This window comes from Cotesia glomerata, linkage group LG2 (assembly GCF_020080835.1).
Source record: "Cotesia glomerata isolate CgM1 linkage group LG2, MPM_Cglom_v2.3, whole genome shotgun sequence".
Lineage (NCBI taxonomy): Eukaryota > Metazoa > Arthropoda > Insecta > Hymenoptera > Braconidae > Cotesia > Cotesia glomerata.
This window is the reverse complement of record NC_058159.1, coordinates 24,266,799-24,288,229: the sequence shown is the minus strand read 5'-3', so window position 1 is coordinate 24,288,229 and position 21,431 is coordinate 24,266,799. Positions and strand designations below refer to the sequence as shown.

General features: G+C 28.2%; 2 protein-coding genes across 4 annotated transcripts in view; one reads left to right on the top strand and one right to left on the bottom strand.

Moving 5' to 3' along the window:
* LOC123258652 overlaps positions 1-21,431 on the top strand; it is a 304,264-nt gene that overhangs the window by 265,784 nt on the left and 17,049 nt on the right. For all 3 annotated transcript variants that reach the window (XM_044718793.1, XM_044718794.1, XM_044718795.1), the window contains 6 exons: positions 480-685; positions 1,955-2,272; positions 5,663-5,727; positions 6,033-6,237; positions 7,591-7,736; positions 12,754-12,882. In XM_044718793.1, the coding sequence (XP_044574728.1) occupies positions 480-685; positions 1,955-2,272; positions 5,663-5,727; positions 6,033-6,237; positions 7,591-7,736; positions 12,754-12,882 (1,069 nt within the window). The remainder of the gene's footprint in view (positions 1-479; positions 686-1,954; positions 2,273-5,662; positions 5,728-6,032; positions 6,238-7,590; positions 7,737-12,753; positions 12,883-21,431) is intronic.
* On the bottom strand, positions 8,496-9,364 carry LOC123258653 (general odorant-binding protein 56d-like). The gene is made up of 5 exons (XM_044718796.1): positions 9,214-9,364; positions 9,060-9,135; positions 8,867-8,958; positions 8,695-8,800; positions 8,496-8,599 (listed from the first exon to the last, which is right to left on the bottom strand). The coding sequence occupies exons 1-5, from the start codon at positions 9,259-9,261 to the stop codon at positions 8,511-8,513; spliced, it is 411 nt and encodes a 136-aa protein (XP_044574731.1). The 5' UTR covers positions 9,262-9,364; the 3' UTR covers positions 8,496-8,510.

The following is a 21,431-nucleotide window of genomic DNA, read 5'->3' as shown; positions in this document are numbered from 1 at the left end:
GAGCATTCCGAGCTCAATAATAATAACAACAACAACAACAGTAAAAAAAAATAATTTAAGAGCAGTAGTTCTTTTATGTCTGTTATACCTTAAAAAAAAATCGATTACCTTCTAGCACTTGACCTCAATAACAATAATACCGCGAAATTTAAGGTTATTTTTATTTTCATTTCCTCGGCAATTTATTTTGTCAATTTACTTTAACGTATTGCGATATTTTGCTATCATAAAGTTTTTTTAATTTTTATTTCATTCGTTTATTGAACAGTCGCTTGATTCAAATTAATTAAAAATAAATAATAAATACTCTATCAATAACGTTAATTAATACCGGTGATATTGATCCTCACTATCATTGTCGCTGATGATATTTTATTAAATAATATTGTATTAATTAGCTGATGAGTTTGTTAAAATTAATAATTATAATGATAATGAAAATGACTAATGACTGTTTGCTGGGTGTGTGTTTTTTAAAGAAATAAATTGGAGCACTACGAGCAGAGCTGTGCCGTGGATAGCGTGACGAAAAAATGCGCGGGTCCGCCCGCTGACTGCAGAAGAGCAATGCTAGGAATTCTTGGCACGGAACTGAGATCCAATTGCGCTTGTAAGGGCACTGAACTTACGCAGCTTTATGATTGTTTGGGATGGCAGAGATTACTTTGGGTTAATCCTTGTGTTGGTGAGTTTTTTTTCCGATTTCATTAATTGGGAAGTCGAAAATTTAAAAGTGCTGATGCATTTAGTCTACAGTGATAAAAAAAATTAATTTGACCCTAGAAGAAAAAATCTTAAATCAATAAGAAGATTTTGAGAAGTTATTTTGTCTCTAATTAGCCAGAAAAATTCTTGAAATCAAAAAATTTTTTTTTTTATTTTAGTGAATATTATTTAGTACAAAACTTTTTGTTCTTCATTCTTGCTGTTGATAGAAAAATCTATTAGCTATTAATGAATTCAATTATTTGGAAACAATTTATTCATTCATTAAATGTAAATAATTATTTTTTAAGTTTCAATAGATATTTTTTAAAAAGAAAAGTACATTTATTAACAGTTAACAAATTGCGTTCAATGAACGATTTGGTAATTATTGATAAATTGCGTGTAATAAGTTATTTATCAACAGTTAATAAAGCTTACTAAATATTAACTAATTTTTCTCAATAAAAATTTTTCCTCTCCGATCAAGTTAATTTTTCAATAGATTTCAAATTATTTGACTGATATTATATTATACATTGTCTCGATATACAATATTTTATATTATGATTCTGTCGAATTAAGCTTTAATCATATTCTATAAAAATTAACCAATTTTATTTAAAAAATAACATGAATGTTTTCTATTAATTTTACGAGAACAAATTCGACAAAAAAAACGTAATTAACCAATTTTTTTATCTAAGCATTTATGTCAATTAAATTGCAATTTTATTTAACTAAAAATGTCCTTCAACGTGTTGCTGAATGTTCGAGTCACTGTTAATATCTATATATAAATATAGACTTCTATTTTTATTAATAAAGTTATTTAATTATCCCGTATGAATAGACGCACATGAAGATCGTGAAGGTATATTACATTATTGATTATTATTTGTTGTAAGACTCAGTCATGAGTACATAGTGACTGGTATTCAACCGACTAGATAAGTAATTTAGATATCAAGAAATTGGTTTGGTTGCCTTTGCTACTCCCTCGTATATGCTCAAAGTAAGTGCCCGAATGGAGCAGGAGACGAGTGGAAATCCAGTTCACAAGTCACTATTCAATTTTCCCATGTGTCCTATTGTCAGAGAGGGTATACAAACGCTGCTCGAGGTCATGCATTGACGTTTTCTTTCATCTCCCTTCATCAGAACTAGACCCATTGTTGCCATATTTGTATTATTTAATACCAACTCGCCGCAATATCGACATTAATCTTGCTTGTTAAATTAATTACAGTCGAGTCGCAGAAGGATTTCCATGCGCGGAAAAAACATCACCATCATTCCAATACAAAGCCCAGTACTACGACCCTATCTACAGACTCCTGGAGCACGTCGTCGACATTTTTTGCCGTCACTCCGCTGATTACTGACAGCGTTGAAGAAGATAATGTTATTCCAGAAGTCAACAGAAAATCAACGACTCAGCCAACGATGAATGATGTAGATCAATTTAGTTTTAGTAGCAGTGTTATTATTAGTACAACTAGTTCTACTAGTACTACTACTGCTGTTACTACTCCTTCGACAACTACTACAAGTACAACTCCGCCACGTAAGTTCATGGGTTTTATTTTTCTTTTGTCTTTTATTACACAGGCCGGAAAATACTACTTGATTCGAGAAAAATATTGTCTTAAAAATTTTAGCCCTCTCTTGAGATTTTCAATCTGAATTAATTCAATAAATTCATCTGTGAGTTGAAAAACCAAAACTTGAGAATAAAGACAAAAAATTCTTCCTTTAGAGTCATGTAGGGCAAATGTGCGCAGCGGGTAAGAGTGTGCAATCCCATGTATTTGGGACTCAAATGAATGGGTTTGCGTACTCTTACCCACTGCGCACTCTTGCCCCACATGACCCTAATGATTCTACAAATTAATCGAAGCATTTTAGTATTTTCAAACGAGAGAATGTATTTTTTAATACTCTAGAATTCTTTCCTTAAGAGTTCAAAGACGTTGTAACTTTTATTCAAGATATGACCGACTTTTTTTTAGAATATTAATTTTCATAATTTTTTCCCACTGATAAAAAAATTAACTTGATTCAAAAGAAAAAAATCTTCATGGAAAAAAGTAAACAATAAAATTCACTCGGATTCCGGTTAATTTTTATAGTTTCAAACAGTACAGCGGACATCGGGATGGCAAAAATGTAAATATTACAAAACTTAATGTAGAAAGTGTAAAAGCCACAATTTACAATTTAATATCGAAAATAACTGATTGGTAGCTGTCACTATAGTAAATAACGACTCTTTCTCTCTTAAAAAATTATAGTTTCAAACAGTAAAAATTGCCATTTCAGTATAAAGTCATGCGCATTGACGAAAAAGATAGTACTAATGCTTTCGTAGAGCATTAACTTTACAAATGAGGAGAAGGGGAAGGTCCCACACTCGGAGAATTTAACAAGAGAAACAGTAAAAATTCTACTCGAAATGTAGATTTTACCAGTCTAAGCAAATCAATAATTATAGTTTCATTTTTAACGTTGCGTTTAAAATTTACAATTTTACTTTTTAACTATTGACGTTGCTTGTACAAAAATTTAGTCATTGTATTTTATATTTTTTACATATCATGCGATCATTTTTTAAGTACGAAATGATAAATATCAAAGTCAAAATTCTTACACGGAAAATAATGTGCAGTATCATTTACTACAAGATTGCAGTAAATGTTTCTGTAGTTACAAATATCATATAAGTGATAACAGTTACTCAATATGCGTCAAATTTTACTAAGTCAATAAGTTGAATTTACTCCAATCTTGCGGTAAATTCTACTGCACACTGCAATAACAAATACTCCACGTGGGAGTTGAAAGTACTACAGAAGGAACCGTTCCCGCTATTTCGCCAATTTGGGGTTAGTCTCTTGTTAGTATACTCGTTTATTATAGCGTCTCATAAATAATCATCTGTAAATAAAATACTAAACGTAACACTGATAGAAGGATTTGTTTATAGTTAAAAATATTTGTTAATATTTAACAAATCATTTATTAGAGACCACTTTTTAGTCTTTAACAAATATTTATTTGTATTTAAAAAGATTTATTAATATTTAATGAATTAATATTAGATTTATTAAATACAAACAAATTATTTTAAATACTAAGAAATATTTGTTTAATACTAAAAACTGGTCTCTAATAAATGATTTATTAATTATTAACAAATATTTTTTAATACGAATAAATCCTTCTATTTTTATAAAAACAAAAAATTAAAAAAAAAAAAATACAGACATTTTTTTTAAATTCATACTTTTTTAAAACCTAAATATATTTAGGGTAATTATGTACAAGTAGGGTCCACCCTATTTTTGTTCATATCTAGGTGAAGCATTAACATTATCTAATTTTTTTTATTCTGTTTGTTTTTACGACTTATATATGATAAAAAATGTCGTGAGAGAAAAAAATAAAGATTTCGACAGCTTTTTTGCCATCAAAAGTTGGAAAAAAAATTGGCTCTCATTTTTTTGGATAAAGTTTCTATTTTATCTTTTTTGATGTTTTTAATATATATATATATTTTTTTTTAAATACATAAAAAAATGAACAATTAAAAAAAAATGATCAATTTGATCAAAAAAAAAAAATATTATGGCCCAGCATGGATGAACCCCACTTGTAAATAATTACCATATTTATTATATATAAATAACTCAGTAAGTAATTTTTAATTATAAACTATAAAAGTTTTAGGTTATATACCGTTTATTTTTATGCAATTGGTTAACCGCATATTAAGTAAATTAAACTACAATTGGAGTTACAAATACCGCATGCTGTACCATATCATACTTTTTACTATAGTTAACGCTTAACTACAATATTGGAGTAAATCTACCCACAGTTTGGAGTTGTCTCAGGTCATACTACAGCCTGCGGTAAATGGAACTACAGTTGCTGTTGCCACTACCACAATTTATTTTCCGTGTTGTAACATTTAAATCATAAATATTATAAAGTGATTATTAAAATCACGATTTCACAATTTGAAATGGTAATTTTTGTCAGTTGATCATTACATATTATAAATCGACTATTATTTATTACAGTTTACTTTTTTCCGTGTTGAATCAAAAACATCATTTTGAAGAGTTCAATCTTTTTGAATTAAGCAAAAAAATTCTTATCAAGTGAAATTCAAAATCAAGAAAAATTTCTTAGTTCAAGAAGTAAAAAAACTTTTGAATAGATTTTTTTTTTAATTCTCATAAAGTCTGAAATAGCCACATATGATCAGATAAGAAAATTTTTTCGCGGGATACTTTTGATCAAGGAGAATTTCTTGAGCTAAGAGAACGATTCTTAAAATAAAAAATTTTTAAATCAAAGCAAGCGATTCTCTTTAAAATAATTTTCTGAATAGTATTTTCAAACTGTCAAATTTCAGTTAACTCATGTATTCTTTAAAAAAAAAAATCAACCTTTCGTAGTGGCAGTGATTGTTACCCAATATTTATGAACCGAGTATTTTAAAAAATGTAAATAGAAAAGATCAAAGTCTCGAAAAAAATTTAAAGTAAACTGTTTAGGTGCTGTACCGTTAAGCACCGAGCAGAGAAAACAAAAATATTCCTTGAATGTATTTTTATTTTCAAATTCATGGCTGGCTTAGCTAACACTTTGATCGTTGGTGCGACATTCGACAGTCGCGCGAATCACTTCCAAGCCAAAAGGCTTGTCGCGGGAGCTACTCAATCGTAGTAACACTCTCAGAAATTGGAAAAATATATATAGAGAGGAAGAAAGATAGTAAATAGAAATAGGAATAGTTCTACTGAAACATTAAAAGTGTTATAGAACGTGTGTTTGAGTCAAGTAAAAGAATTGACGTAGAAAAGTGAAAGACCGTGTATATTTATATGTACATTTTTTGTTTGTTTGCTCACTTGCTTATACATTTTTTGTACCTTTATGTTCTTAGGTTTTTGTGTGTTTCAAAGACCGAGGCAAAATCATCAGTACATACGTGAGGGCAAAGGAAAAAGAGTAAGTACACTGAAAAGCAATTTACTTGGTCTAAAAATCTATTTTACCTTTTATTTTTGTTTTACTTTAGCCCCTTGAAAAAATCAAATGTCATTTGCAGTATTGGCATTTTTATTTTTTGTGTCTTGTGTTTGAACTATTTTTTACGATCAATTCTTTTTCTTTCTTTACAACTTAACATCTAACAAAGACTTTTAAAAATACAAAAAATGCACGCCCCAAACGCCCATATTAATTCTCTACAAAGAACATTGCTTTTATATAAAATTTACATAATTCATTCATTTTAAAAAATTTACTTTCAGCTCTACCGCGACAACGAGCCCGAATGTTCGGACCTATGTCAGTGTGGAGAGGGTGTAACCCTTGTCTGCAACACAATCTGCGTTCAACCTTCACCTTGCAAAACTCCCTTTGCTTTTTATAATCATGCAGCGCCAGCCTACCAGGCTTTCAGGGGGCGCTGCTTGTGTTACAGTGGTCGCTTCATATGTATGCGGCCTTCTCCTGGTAAATAGGCAATCTTTTTTATCATTAATCATTTTGAGTCGTAATTTATAATGTAAATTATATGCTTAAACTTATTCGCTTAGAACATAAAAAAAAAAATAAAGGAACTATTACTATATCTTGTATCATTACTTCTTGGTTATCTTTAATTACTAGTCTTTTAATCATAAAAAGTAGAGGTTAGACTAAAGGTATAAGGAGTTAACGGCGGTAATTTAGAATAAATAATTCACTGATTTTACTCTCACCCAACTATACTAAGCAACTAATTTTTTACTTTAGATATCACATTAACAAGAAGATAATTTCTTATCAAATTTATTGTTATGCATTTTAAATAATATGTTTTTTAATTATTTGTTTTTAAATTAATAATTAAAACTTAAAAAATTATCTAATGTCACTAAAATTATTATTTATTATTTATTTATTTATTTGTAAAGAAACGTCTTCGACAATTTACAAGAATATATTACATTTGCATGGGTAGAATGTTTAGTAATGTTTATATACAATAAATAGCATCTGTAAAGAGAAGATAGATTTAAGATTTAAGAGATCTGAGAGAAGAGAAAAACAAAAAGATAAAAATTTTTAGTAATTGATAATCACTAATTGCTAGTTTATAATCAATAATTTATAATCACTACTTTATAATCACTATTTGTACATCTGGAATGTTATTAGTAATGAAAATTAATATAATCAGTTAATTGATTAAGCTACCCTGATTAGAAAAAGAGATTTGAAAAAATTCGAAATGATTTAAAGCGATTAAGAAAGATTCAACTTGACAAATATATTGATATACAATTTGCATGGGTTGAATCGTTTTGTCTTTTTTTTTTTTTAATAAGGGTATATTAAAGCGTTTACATAATAATAAAATTAATTTATTAATTATTCCAATATATTAATGTTTACCTATCGACTGATTAAGCTACCAACCGAGTTCCCAACCTAATATTTTTCAATTTATTCTTGGCTTTTAATGAAAAAATTCTATAAAAAATTATCTTTCTATTATTGTAATAATATTTGAAGTAATAATTGTTACTTAGTTGAATAAAAGTAAAGTCTGTGACCCAAGAAGGTAATAAATGGTTACAATTATTGTGTGTAGTAATAGTTATTGTTACTTATAAGTTATCACCATTTAATCATCTAACATGTAATATAAATTGACAGATTAAACGCGCAAAGATAAACGAAAATTTGGAATAGATTGTTAAATTTATCTTCAATTTAAATACTGTTTGAACAATTACCGTAGTGGATAGATAAACTTTAACTGTACAAGTATAACTTTCTTGTTCTTGTCACGTTCAAACAAACATCTTTGTGTTTAAACAGAAACTTACAATATCCCTCACGGAGTCTTCATGTTCCTTGGGTACAGCGAAACTGACGAGGATTTCATGAAAACTTACAATAATTTAACTGTGCTGGACGCGGTTAACTCACTTGACAGCTTTATTCGTGAAGAAGCTAACAATAAGGTTTTTATAATTTTAATACTTTTATATTCTATAATATATAATAGTAATATCAATTTTTTATTTGAATATTCGAAAAACTTCATAAATAATTTGTAATAAGTTAAGCTGCTTTCATTATTTTAATAATATTGATTTAAAATAATAAAAATAAAAATAATAATAATAAAAGTTTAATTATCTTCCATATAAAATTAATTGTCGACTATAACTAATGTAATTATTTAATTATTCGTTATTATCATGCCCCATATAAATAACATGCACAAAATTAATACAAATTTAACAACAAACAGTGAAGTAATTAATTATTGCTACTAAAATATGAAAATGTACGAATTTATTTAATTATCACGAGAACTAAATTTCATTATTTATTTATTTTATTATATTTAATTCACGAGGAATTATTATTTTAATAAATCCTACCATTTTAATTAATAATAATTCATGGCGTGAAATTTGATAGTCACTCACTCAAACATTGAAATACAATATTTTGTGAGCATATCAAATTACTGATATTCCTGCCAGCCAATGTTTATGGTCTAATCCAACGATAGTTACGTTGTCCTGATAATTCTGCAAATCAGTACTGAATTTACAATTCAGTGATTGTTCATGTTACACTTTTAAACGAGCTATCAATTCATCAATATTCAACAAAAACACTAGTATATCATAATTCCTTGTTTATTTTTCATTAATGAATATTGCTGCAGAATACATCGTAAATAAATTTAAATTAGACAATAAAATGAAAATTAAAAATTATTTTTAGCTATCTTCATCTTTCTGCATCGATGGAGTATTGTCGTGAAGACACTTTAACATTAATAAAGAATTTTCACATGCATCGGCACCTTCTGAAAAAAACAAAATAAAAAAACCAGATCACATATGACTTATTTTTTCTCAAGAAAACTTATAAAAATATACTTCGTAATTAATTGAGACTTACTCGGGTCCTTGCACTTCATAATGACCTCATCAATTCGTTCTTTTGAAAACTCATGGGATATCTTTTCCTTCATGTTTGCCTCGTTTATAGTTCCATCATTATTTATCTAATTACAATTTTTTTATTGAATTCTTTAGTAAATTTATTTAAAATTAAACTATTTATTACTTACGACTCCTATTTGTAACATGAAACATTTCATAAAACATTGAAGTTTCTTGTTATCCATATCCCATATTTTGTCTTGTAGTTTATCAACGGCATCTGCAAGTTTTAAATATTTAATTAGACTTTCAATAAATATTTAATTAGACTTTCAATGAATATATTTTATTCATGCTGTAGTTTATTTAATTATTCATTACTTTGATCAACACCACTTTCCTCTATACAATGCTTCAAGTAATCGCGGTCATCCGATTCTTCATCAGCTATGTTGCTCTAGTACAAAAGTAAAATTCGTTCGAAATTAAAATAATTATGAATTAATTGATGATAAAAAAAATTACCAGTACTTACTAAAACCCCAACAAAATAAAGTACAAAGATAGAAGCGAATATTTTCATTTTTGATATAACGTTGTCACTTGTAGTTGCTATCAGAAACCTGTAATTACTGAATGAAAAAGTAATCGAATAATTTATTTTATGTACTTCTCATATCAAAGTTATTGAGTAATTGAGGTCAATGTTAACTTTTATTATAATTAACTAAATAAATTTTTTTATCTCAGGAATGTGGACAAGATAGGATCATAATAACAAATTACATTATTATTTCTTTATTAAAATAAATGATACTGTGAATAAAAGAACTGACACTAATAATTTAAGTATTTTATATAATGATATATTAAGAGATTATAAATCTAAAACAAGGAAATAATTTTAATTGTAATTGTGATTTGTATAATTTTTACATTGTAAGGAAAGTTGATATTTATTTTGTATTTATATTTCATTTGAATTTTAATACTTAGCGCGTTCGGCGCTAGTATAGATGACAGATGTTTTTAGATTGTATATTATGATTCATGTACCTAATGTTTTGGAGGCGGGCTAATCGGTGCCATGCAATTAACAATTTTTATAAGTGTCGTGTTGACTTTATTTCTGGAGTTTGTAATAATTAATAAATTTACCAGTTTTATTAATTCTGTAAAGATTTATATGACTAAGGCAACTGTGCAATGTAAGATAGTGATTGTTAGAATTCGTATTATAGTAAATATTGTATTTGTAACAATTGTTATGTTATGTTGTTGGTTATTAACATGTGAAATTTTCAGATGCCTGAGGAAGGTCAAATAAATGACCGAAACGTCAAAAAAAAAAAAAAATTAGGAAAACGGTTGACCCTGAAGGCCATCCCTGCAACTTCCCGCTAATTCCATACTTAGGCGCTTAAAATTGCACCAATGACGTTTTTGAGCTCTTCGAGCTCAAAAATACAATTTATGGGTTATTTTGAGCTCTCCGAGCTCAAAGAGATTGCTTTCCTATGCTTTAAAGCTCTTCGAGCTCAAAAGTCTAATAGAGATTTGATAAGACACTATTTTTTGAATTTTTAAACCGCAATAACTTTTGAATGAATAAACCGATTTTTACGCGGTTAGAAGCATTCGACGCAGTTTTTCAAGCCTCACGAAGAATCTTAAATTTTGAATTGATCGCGCTAGGAATTTTGGAGTTATTCCGAAAAAACACTTTTTTCAGTTTTCTTTCGTTCACGATATCTCTCGAACGAATCAACCGATTTTGACCGGACTGGTGGCGATCGACGTGGTTTTTTGAGGTTAAGAGCTGATTAGTTTTTGGAATTGAACCTTTAAGCCGTTTAAAAGTTATTCCATAAAAACCACATTTGAAAAAAATTTTTTTTTCAGTTTTTTTAAGATTTCTCAAAATCTATTGATCTGAATCGGTCCAAATAGTTTTCAAAATCTAAGTTTGGTCAAGCCCTTTCGAATGGCACCAACCGCGATGAAATCGGTCAAGCCGTTCAAAAGTTATAAGCGGTTCACATACTTTCACACACACACACACACACACACACACACACACACACACACACACACACACACACACACACACACACACACACACATACATACAGACACCGTGACAACCTCGCGGGGATAGTCAGGGAAGCTTCCTGTGACCTTCAAACGTCGAGATCTGATGAAAACTCGATTTTTGCAAAACGGGGTGAAAACAATAACTTTCCGATTTTTGAAAATCTTCGATTTTCTTAGCGGGAAGTTAAAAAAAAAAAAAAAAAAAAAAGCAGAAATAATAATGTAATCTGTTATTATGATCCTATCTTGTCCACATTCCTGAGCTAAAAAAATTAATTTATGATAACTATGGACGATAATATTAACTATAATTGTAATTAACATAGTTAATATTATCGTCCATAGTTATCATAAATTAATTTTTTTTATCTCAGGAATATGGACAAGATAGGATTATAATAACAAATTACATTATTATTTCTGCGACGTTTCGGTCATTTATTTGACCTTCCTCAGGCATCATAATACGCATTCTAACAATCACTATCTTACATTGTACAGTTGCCTTAGTCATATAAACCTTTACAGAATTAATAAAACTGGTAAATTTATTAATTAATTACAAACTCCAGGAAAAAAGTCAACACGACACTTATAAAAATTGTTTATTGCATGGCACCGATTATTGGTGAATGACCGAAACGTCGCAGAAATAATAATGTAATTTGTTATTATGATCCTATCTTGTCCACATTCCTGAGATAAAAAAATTTATTTATTATAATTAACGATAACTTGTCGATTGATTCATTGCAATATCGAAAATTGATGGAAAATTTTCCGTCAGAAATTAAGAAAAATTAAGATGTAGAAAAAAAGTGAATCAACATGTTACAATAAAGATCACATATTTTTTTCTCTATGCGTAACTTTTTGTCATTGAAATATACGTAAGAGATCAGAGGTTATATATTATGCATACACGAATAGTAAAAATTGAAGATATAATACAGATATGATAACATTTTTCTTCAAGTCAATCTCTTTGTCGTATCATTATAAGTTTATCATTTATTTATCATCATTAATTTTAATGATTATTAAATTTTTTAAATAAATAAAATATTTTTTGTTTAATTAAACTTGAAAAAGCGCCCAAAATTTGAAGTTTTTAGACTAAAATATCTTTTGAAGGTATCACGAAAAAATATCCGCGGATGAAATACTCACGTTCATGTAAAGGTGAAAGAAAAAAATTTTTTTTTTTTTTTGAAAATTCATGTCAGATTCTTGTACACTGAAAAAAAAATTAACTTGAGTCAAGACAAAAATTCTTGAACCAAGAATATAATTTTGAAGAGGGTAATTATCTTGAATCAAGACGAAAAATTCTTGAATCAAGTAAAATTTCCCAAATCAAGAAAAATTTCTTTAAATTAAGAATTTTTCTACTCAAATAAAGAATATCGAGTTCTTCAAAATTATATACTTGATTCAAGAACATTTTTTTTTCTGGGTAGATATATTTTTTGTAGTTTTTGAAACCACCTGTCAATTTTCTATGCAATCATTAGTTGAGATATTAATGTTCGGATATTTTGTGACACAGCCTTTTTAACAGCCGAGACCAGTGATTGCAGTTTCAATCGGCTTAGCGAAACAAATGGAAATTTTTAAAAAACGTTTTTAGAGATATTAGATAATTTAATAAACTATTTCACCACAGAGCGTTTTTTTCAAAAATTTCATTCGTTGCGTGAAACCAATCGAAACTGCAATTGCTCTGCTGTTGGGAGTGCGACAGAGATAGTTCCGTTGAACTCCGTGAGAGCAAAGCGAGAAAAAGATGGTCTCGCCTGTTAAGGCTCTGTCTTTTAAGCTCTTTACATTTTTTTGACATCATATCGATGAAAAATAAGCTAATTTTAATCGTAAACAAGAATGATAAAAATTTGCGGATCTCATTAAATCTTAGAAAAAAGAAAAATGAACAATGTAATTGTTTTAGCGTCACATTTAACGAAAATGTATTATTTTCCAGACCATGTGTACCCTCTTCTTATACAACGTCACACAGGAGAATGTAATAGCAGTGGCGCGACTCGGCGGAAATAATCCACCGCCTAATAGCAGTCAAGCACAGAGCTTACAGCACCTGCTACGCATCAAGGTAAGGTTAAAAAAAGTAATAAATTTTTTACAATTCAATTCAATCCCATTATCTTCAGCATTTTTTATGTTTATCAATCAACTAATTAAACCCTCACTCTTACCCTGGAGTTGAAACACCGAGTAGAGCGCTATTCAATGTTATTCAATCGTTAATAATATTTTTGATGCAGGGAGTCTATGAATGAAATGGTGTTTGATATGTTTTGATAAATCAAACAATTATATTTTATTATTTAATTAAATATAAATGATATTTATTTATAGTACGATTAAAAATAAATTTCATCGAGGGACACTAGCGATCGGTATGAAATTGTTTGGTTATGGAAATTAATCAAAGAGTCAACTGTTCGCATACGCGGGCTTGTGACGAGCCGCAAAATATGAATAATTGAAGCTATTCATGCGGCTTCCGTTTATTTTTGCCCTACAAAATTCTATACACATTTTCTCCCTCGATATTTCGATCGATTATTTTTGAAAATATATTTAACAAACTAAAAATATGCGCCATACTCACGGGAGCCTATACTATACAGATTAGAATAAATATCATAAATCGTGCATATATGTTCATATTTCTGTTGTTAGAACATTCAAGTTATCTATAGTCATATTATACACAGGAAAAAAATTGTCGGAAAAATTACATCGTATTACGGAACTTGACTTCAATATCTTCACTTTCATAATTTTACATGTATCAAAATTTATGATGTTACATCACAAAAATACGTATAAAAGTAATTAACGTACTAATTTTTACGATGGAGCATCGTAAATATAAAAATATAAAATTATGAAAGTGAAGATATTAGAATCTGGTCCTAAATTACAATGTGACAATTTTAATTTTTCCTACAATTTTATTTTTCGTATACTTTCAATTATTACAGAAAAATTTATAATTAAACTTTCAAAAACACCGTATTATTTTAAAGTGATTTCAATAGAGCCAATTTGAAGGCTAATTAACTCTCTAGCTATAATTAAAAATAATTAAATAATTGAGTTGCGTTCTATTATTATTGACTAGCTCCTTTGTGTTGTTTCAAATAAATTGATTTTCGTTAACGATTCTTTTGCCAATTATAGTATTGGATCATTATTATACAGACATAGAGATACTTTAGTAATAATAAAAATTATTCATAACATGTCCGATGATAAGAACGCTCCGATTTGTTCACTAATTAAAAATTTTTCACTTTATTTTTAGAGTGATTTGCTCTCCCTCCCCCATACACTGATAGAAGGATTTATTTGTATTAAAAAAATATTTGTTAATAGTTAACAAATCATTTATTAGAGACCATTTTTTAGTATCAAACAAATATTTCTTAGTATTTAAAATGATTTGTTTGTATTTAATAAATCAGATATTCATTTATTAAATATTAATAAATCTTTTTAAATACTAAGAAATATTTGTTAAGGACTAAAAAGTGGTCTCTAATAAATGATTTGTTAAATATTAACAAATATTTTTAACTATAAACAAATCCTTCTATCAGTGTACCTATTTGTCTCTTCCATATTTTTTCTCTACAATTGACCTTTATTTTTTCACCACACAAATTTCCAAAAAAATCTTCTGAAATTAACCTTGTAGTGTATTTTAACTGATAAAAAACAATTTGATAATGTAAATATGAAACAGTCCGTCCGTTGAACATACAAAGTACCCAAGGATTATTAAGTGATTGACATTCCGGTCTATAGAATACACGCCGATAATCAACTAGGATTGGCTAAACGACTCTACGTCAATGTATACCGACAATCTCTATACTGTTGCAAGCAACATGTGAGCGTATACACACTAATTGGAATTACAGTTGCTTACTAAAACTATTGATCGGTGTAATAAATAATTAAAATTAAAATACGTACTGTGGAAAAAAGTGTACAGAATAAATTAACTCGATGAATTGTAATTGTCCTGGTACACTGATTGAAGAAGTTTTTAACAGTTAATAAATTAATTTCTTTGGAAACGAATAATCCGAACAAAAATAGTTTCACTGTAAAAATCCGCGCCAAGTCCACGTTCATAAGACTTCGAAAAAAAATAATCATTTTTTACAAAAAAATATGAAATCAAAAAAACTCCAAGTACTGTTTATAACTTTATTAAAAATATGAAAAAAAGTAGTAGCAAGTTTAAAACTTAATGAAAATCTTTTTTAACGTACTTGGCGTGCGTCATTGAGTACCCTAAATTTTTAGAACTTAAGACATTAACGTTTTCTATATGTTTGTGCACATGAAATTAAATATCGCTCACGAAAAAATTTGGGGTACTCAATGACGTACGCCAAGTACCCCGCATGAAAATACTATATATCGTTAAAAATATATTATACAATATATTGCAAATAAGTGATGAATATATGGCGGCAAAATTGTCTATATTGAAGAGTATAACTTTATTTTATATATGGAACCATGTATTTTAAATAATATATTCATTAATACATGATGATCCATATATCGTTTAATATATATCATCTGCTATATTACCGAATACATAAAAACCATATATAATATATCATGTACAATATATGAAGAATATATGTGACACCATATATTTATCGATACATTATTTTAAGTATAAGGTATCAATATATAAAAAGTTATACCGATACACATATGGATTGTGCATATATGAAGCAAATATATTGATGAATATATGGTTTATACATGAAAATAATATATTTTTTTATATTATTGTGGCAAAATTATAGATATGATTTTATAGGGGAGGGGGGGGGCAAAATGGGGTACTTAAGAAACCGTTATGATTTTAAGGACTTAAATATGCTGATTTTTCTCGTTTTCAGTCGTAATTGAAGGAAAATAATCAAATTTCAAGTTGCCGTAGAAAAAAAATTTTTTTTTGCGGGCATAATGGCGTACCCCCTGAAAAAGTGAAAAAAAAATTTCATTATCCGAAAATGAAATGTCGTTAAAAAAATAACGTTTTCTTATCGATAAGTCTACGAAAGAACCCAGAGAGATGAACAAATCACCCAAAAAAGAAAAATTGAGGTAGCAAAAAAAATTTTTTTATTTTGTAGTAATTTTTGACGGGTTTCGCTTGAGTAAAAATAATATCAAGATAAAAAAAAGAGTTCCCTTGAGAAGATTCTAATTTTTGGATCTCCCGGTGAAAAATTTTTTAGACATAGTTCTCACGCAATTTTAAGCAATAGCACGAAAAAAAACATTCGTAATATTTTTGAACTCTCTTTCTTGGTTTAAGGATTCAGGAAAATTTTTTCAAGTTTAATGATCTTGTAGGCCTGAAGATCTTACTTTTTAAATTAAATATCTCACAAGCCCACCAAATGATTTTGAAGAAATTGGCGGCCTCTGACACAGTTTTCTGAGCATTGATAGTTAAATTATGACATCAAAAATTATCCGAGAGTAAATTTCGAAGTTATTTGAAAAAGACATTATTTTAGAATGGTTAGTTTACACAGAAAAAAAGGTTCACTTGAGCCAAGAAAATATTTTTCTTCCTAATTATTTCCTTGAGCGAAAAAAAAATTTTCTTTTTGACACAAGAAATTTCACTTATTCCAACAAAATTAACTCTCTTGTTTTAAGAAATATGTATCTTGATCCAAGAAAATTTATTTAAGTCAAGAAAATCTTCTTGTTTTGAGAAAATTCAGCCTCTTGCTCCAAAAAATTAAATATAAATATAAAGAAGTAAATTTTCATTAATATTTTTATTGATTAACATATCAAATGGGAAGATCAAATAATGTTGAATCATTTTTTTTCATTCAATATGTATAATTGCACGCTAAAATAATATAAAATGGGTAATGTTTGGGCACTTGTAACGATTAAAGGTGAACATATTTGTCAAGCTCACAAATATTATCTCATTCTGTTTTACCGCCACCGTATTATGTGGTAAATATAAGTGCATAATGACCATGGCTAAATAAATATTTTCTCGGGTCATGTATCATGTGCAGCTGATTTTTTTTTTTGCGAATTAAAATTTAATTTATGGGATCTGTCTACGTAGAAAATATTTATGGGTGGAGAAAAGGTTATTGTTTTATATTGACGGTTATTATTGCTAATCAGGGGTACACAGAAAGAAAGGTTGACTTGAGCCAAGAAAATATTTTTCTTCATAATTATTTACTTGGGCGAAAAAAAAAATTTTCTTTTTGACACAAGAAATTTCACTTATTCCAACAAATCAATTCCCTTGCTTCAAGAAATACGTTTCTTGATCCAAAACAATTTATTTAAGTCAAGAAAATTTTCTTGTTTTGAGAAAATTTCTCTCTTGCTCCAAAAAATTAAATATCTTGATAGTAAATTTTCATTAATATTTCTATTGACTAACATGTCAAATGGGAAGATCAAATAATATTGAATCATTTTTTTTCATTCAAAATGTATAATTGCGCGCTAAAATAATCTAAAATGGGTATCAAATATTCAAGAGAAAAATTTTCTCAAGATGAGAAAATTTTTTTCTCAGCTGAAGTAGGTGGCACTGCTTCCCTAAAGTATCTAAAAATCTTGATCAAATGTAAAAATTTATTGCATCAAGTGTTTATGATAATTTGAATTAAGAAAAAATTACTTCCACCAAGAATAGAATTTCAAGAAAAATTTTTATTTCGGGCAACACAACTTCAGGCACCTGAAAATTTTCTTGAGCCAAGAATTTTGTTCTCCAGTCAAGAAATTTTTCTTTCTGTGTAAGATTTTTCTTTGACACATTAGAGGTTTACACTCACATACACTCACGCCGACAGATATCCTCGTAGGAATATTAAGAACTAGTTCCTAGGACCTTAAAAATGTGAAGATCAGATTCGAACTTGATTTTCGAAAACTGGCATGGAACCAATGACTCCCCAACTTTTTTTTTTTTTTAATCATTCATTTGTAAAATGAGAACTTAAAAATTTAGAAAAAGTAATTGTAGATGTGAAAAAAAATTTATTACGATGCACAATGACGATAAAAATTACTGTAAGAAAAGTTAGAAAAAAGAAATTTTTTTTGTTTTTTAAATTAAAAAATTTTTTTTTCTTTTAAATTGTAGGAAATGACGTTAAAATATATTCGGATTTCACATCTTTTTGTAAAGTGCCAATGTTATTCAAATGAGTCTTATGAACGTGGGCACATCCTTAAATTATTATTATAAATATATTTTTTATGAAATATAATAATTTTAATTCTGTATAGAAAAATCTGGCCCTTAATGACCGAAACAAATAATCCCATAGTTACGTCTGACATTCTAAAACTTGGCGCCTAAAGTTTACTTTTATCCAGTTACTACAGTGTATGTAAAATTTCTCGCGTCGCACTCTAGTGTGTAGAAATAGAAACTGTTAAAACTCAATTTTAGACTGGAGTTTCCAGTCTACCTATAAAATTACTGCACATAACCATTTTTTATAGTCTATGAATGTCAGATTTTGCACCCAAAAAAGTTCTAAAACTAAAAATTTACGTTGCTATAGCTTGTGCTGCTTAAATTTATTAATTAAAAATACTTGGCGCCAGACTTCTACCGAGTCTGTAGATTCAATTATTAAATGTGAATAATAAATAATTTTAAACTATTTCCAAGCATTTTTTTGTAAAGTATATTTATTAACAGCGAATAATATTTATTAAAAGTTAACAAATATTCAATATCAGTTAGTATAGTATATTACACTATTAGGGCAGAAAGTTTGAGATTTCTGCACTGCGCGCCATCATGCCCGAGGCGTAGCCGAGGGCATCACGGCGCGCAGTTCAGAGCTCTCAAACTTCTGCCCGTGTAGTGTATACTATTTTTCTTTATAGCCGGTCGAAAGTACGTAAAATATTTCATGTACTGTATCGAAAAAAAATTGATGCCTGCCCCCGACATTTGCGGCACGAGCGAAGCGAGTGCTGTTGGTCGGAGGGCAGGCATCAAATAAAAAAAATTAATGTAAAATAAAATAAAAAATAATTAAAAAACATTTTTTTTTTAATTTTTAGATTAAATAAAACTGAAATTTTTTGAATTCAACAAACATAAAGATTATTCTCGGTTAAAAATAGAAAAAACGAGCATATTATCTGAAAATTAACAACAATTAATAAAAATCAAATTAAATTGTTGTTAATGCGTACATTTTTCTAAATAATTCATTAATTAAATAAAGTTGATCCATTTTACACACGTCACTGTCAAACTGAATCTCAGTACAGTACAACCTGGTTATAAGTCACATCGGATGATCTACTCACTCTTACGACAGTTATATTTTTATCTATATCTCTATCTATATATGAAATATTTCATGTAAGTAGAAGAAAGAAAGAAATATAACCAAGTTGTATTGTACCATCAATCGTAAATGATCAGCGTAAACAAAACATAGTTAGTAACAAATGACTAATGTCAGTCGCGGTAGCGAAAGCATTTGCTCCCGCTGTTATAGAAGGTGAATGTGTAGCTTAATGAATGCACGAATCTTTAACTTTCTGCCGTGAAATAGGTGCAAAAGATGCGTACTTTCGACCGAGGTATAAAGAAAAAATTTTTTAGAGTGAATATATATTTTGTTTACAGCGCGATGTGAAGACTGTTCATTAACAAATAATGCCATGAATTTTTATAATAAAGATTCGATGCATTAATAATTTTTAACGCTCAACAATTCTGTAATTTTTATTACAATTATTGTTTCATCATTCGCTTCAATTCTTCTATTTTTTTACAAAAATAACTATAATAATTAACCTGATGTGGTGAAATTCTATTAATCATGGAATTTTGGGGGTTTTAAAAAATGTTAAATTGAAATTTTTATACTGACTAGCTCTGCAAGGGTCTAAACAAATGTTCATTAACAGTTAATGAATATTTATTAACAATTAACAAAATTTCATTGACTATAAATAAGTATTATGAAGAAATATTTATCCATAATTGTTTTAATCAAGTTCAAGGGAATATATAATTATAATAATCAGGTTAATCAGAGCACAAACGCAATGTTGACATCTAATTCACACTTTATTGCTACGTTTCGTAGGACATCCCGACTTCTTCAGGCAATCTAAAAATACATACATCAAATAAATAAATTATATTCGAATAAAACATGTCAAATATACAAATTGTCAAATAAGTCTTTAAATTCCATCCTTACAATAAATATAAAATATAATACATAATACAATATTCCATAAAACAGATTTCAAAATTGAAGAAATATTTATTGATTGTTAACGTTTGATATATCCTGACATGAAAATTGTTCTGATTAAGATATATCAGACCATATATTTTCATATAAATTAATTATATATTAATACTGCGATTCTAATACGTCGTATCTCACATTTAGAAAATTTTACAGCAGATGGTAAGAACAGTTCATTCCCTCATGGAAAAAATTTATGTGTCAAATATATTTTCAGATATAAATGATCTATACATGAGATAAGAAGAAAATATAAGTCAAATATAAGCGAAATACATGAAAATATATATTATTTATAAAACACATACAATTGAAATATATTTCATTTACATAACTTTTGGCCAGTTTTCATATAATTAAAATATACGCTCAAAGTAATGTTATTATACATGAAATATATATTGTATAACTAATAAAAAATGCAATAGAAGTTTAAAAAAATATACGTAGCGTATACTTGCTATATATGAAAAAATATAATTTGGAGGATATACCATAATTATTTAGTAAGTGTATTTGATAGATAAAAAAAATACACCGAAAATGTTTTCGATATACACTCACTACATTTTTAGTATATTTTCCATATATCTGGCTATTTATATTTTATTTATAAATCAAAAATATTTCCGGTATATTTTTTTAGTTCATATAAGCCCATATAAAGACATGTCAAAAATTTTCATATGGCCAATTTCTATATCAAGGCATCAAACAAATTATATACTCGCATATTAGACTATATCAAAAATTTTTTTTCTTGTTAAATCCATCTATCATTATATTTAGCTAAACTCCTCAATTAAGTTATGGAAAAGTTTACGACGAAATGAATATCATATTGATTAACATTTGAGAGAATTACATCAATGATACAGAGGTTATTATGTTGAGTCGATAATTCGATAGAGTCACGCTCGTGTTATAAATCCCGAACTCAAGTAGTATAGTTGTATTTGTACTATACTAACCGAATAGAAGTTAGTATGTTTGTACTGGTATATGGTGCAAGTTAACTGGATATAGAGGAGTAGGAGGAATAGGAAGGAAGGGGGTAGATATAGCAGTGTAGTCTCCTGGAATGAGATAGGGGTATGGGTACAGTATGGGTAGTCTTAGCTTTGTCTAAGAGTCTCATAGCTTTTAAAGTTTCGAGTTAACGAAAAATCGATTTAGACTTCTCAGAAAGTCCAACACTGTAATTTCAAGATTCTAAGAAACTGCCACGCTGGGATTAAGCTTCCCCTTGAGGAGATGAAGGCTTCCCCAGGAGGAGAGGTCAGGGTCCGTTAAATTTGGAGAACCA

Coding starts and splice junctions, on each gene's coding strand:
- LOC123258653 (XM_044718796.1), bottom strand. CDS start 9,261: ATGAAAATATTCGCTTCTATCTTTGTACTTTATTTTGTTGGGGTTTTA. Junction 8,801..8,866: donor TCATGTTACAAATAGGAGTC/GTAAGTAATAAA, acceptor AATTGTAATTAG/ATAAATAATGATGGAACTAT. Junction 8,600..8,694: donor TATGAAGTGCAAGGACCCGA/GTAAGTCTCAAT, acceptor TGTTTTTTTCAG/AAGGTGCCGATGCATGTGAA.